Below are 842 nucleotides of genomic sequence, written 5' to 3'. Positions count from 1 at the left end.
ATAATATAAATAAATATATAATATAAATATATTATATATTTATATAATATATTTTTCAATTTATTCTATTCATAAATCATTTAAAAATTATAATACAATATTGTTCATATATATATAACACAATATAATACAACATAATTTATCTATGTAAATATTTTTATTAATAGTATGGGTGGACATGGAGCCTTAATATGTGCTTTAAAAAATCCTGGTTTATACAGAACTATATCTGCTTTTGCACCTATAAGTAATCCTATTTTATGTCCATGGGGGAAAAAAGCTTTTACTGGTTATTTGGGTGGATCAGAAATTAATGTTACATGGAAAGATTGGGATGCTACAGAATTGATTAAAAAATACAATGGGCCTCCTTTGGATATTTTAATTGATCAGGTATATATAATTGATCAAAATAATTGTGTTGAAAATTTATAATAATAAATAAATGTAATATATAACTTTAGGGAAAAGAAGATAAGTTTTTAAAAGATGGCCAATTACTGCCAGAAAATTTATTATCTGCTGCAAAAGATGCTGGATTATCATTAGTTCTTAGATTTCAAGAAGGCTATGATCATAGCTACTTTTTTATATCCACATTCATAGAAGATCATATTAAACATCATGTAAAATATCTTAAATGTTAATATGTACTTATTTTTTAAATGTTTTTGATATTAAAAAATAAATGAATAATATGAATAATGTAATAAATTTTGGTATTTTTATAATATATATATTATATATATATATATGATAAAAATAAGCATTTCAATAATAATAATATCAAAGTAATTAGTAAAATAATTATTTTATTTTACTATTTTAAAATAATTTTATTT

The 842-nt window shown here is 20.0% G+C and overlaps 1 protein-coding gene across 2 annotated transcripts in view; it reads left to right on the top strand.

Annotated features, from left to right (window-relative positions):
- The window catches only part of LOC102681881 (S-formylglutathione hydrolase), a 7234-nt gene extending 6520 nt beyond the window's left edge, over positions 1 to 714 (top strand). For both annotated transcript variants that reach the window (XM_006624403.2, XM_031514548.1), the window contains 2 exons: positions 168 to 393; positions 465 to 714. In XM_006624403.2, the coding sequence (XP_006624466.1) occupies positions 168 to 393; positions 465 to 647 (409 nt within the window). In that variant the 3' untranslated portion in view covers positions 648 to 714. The remainder of the gene's footprint in view (positions 1 to 167; positions 394 to 464) is intronic.
- Positions 715 to 842: the final 128 nt, after the last annotated feature.

Source organism: Apis dorsata, unplaced genomic scaffold (genome assembly GCF_000469605.1).
Source record: "Apis dorsata unplaced genomic scaffold, Apis dorsata 1.3 scaffold_1055, whole genome shotgun sequence".
In the NCBI taxonomy this organism is placed as follows: Eukaryota; Metazoa; Arthropoda; class Insecta; order Hymenoptera; family Apidae; genus Apis; species Apis dorsata.
Note: the sequence above shows the minus strand (reverse complement) of the source record. Positions and strands in the feature narration are given on the sequence as shown.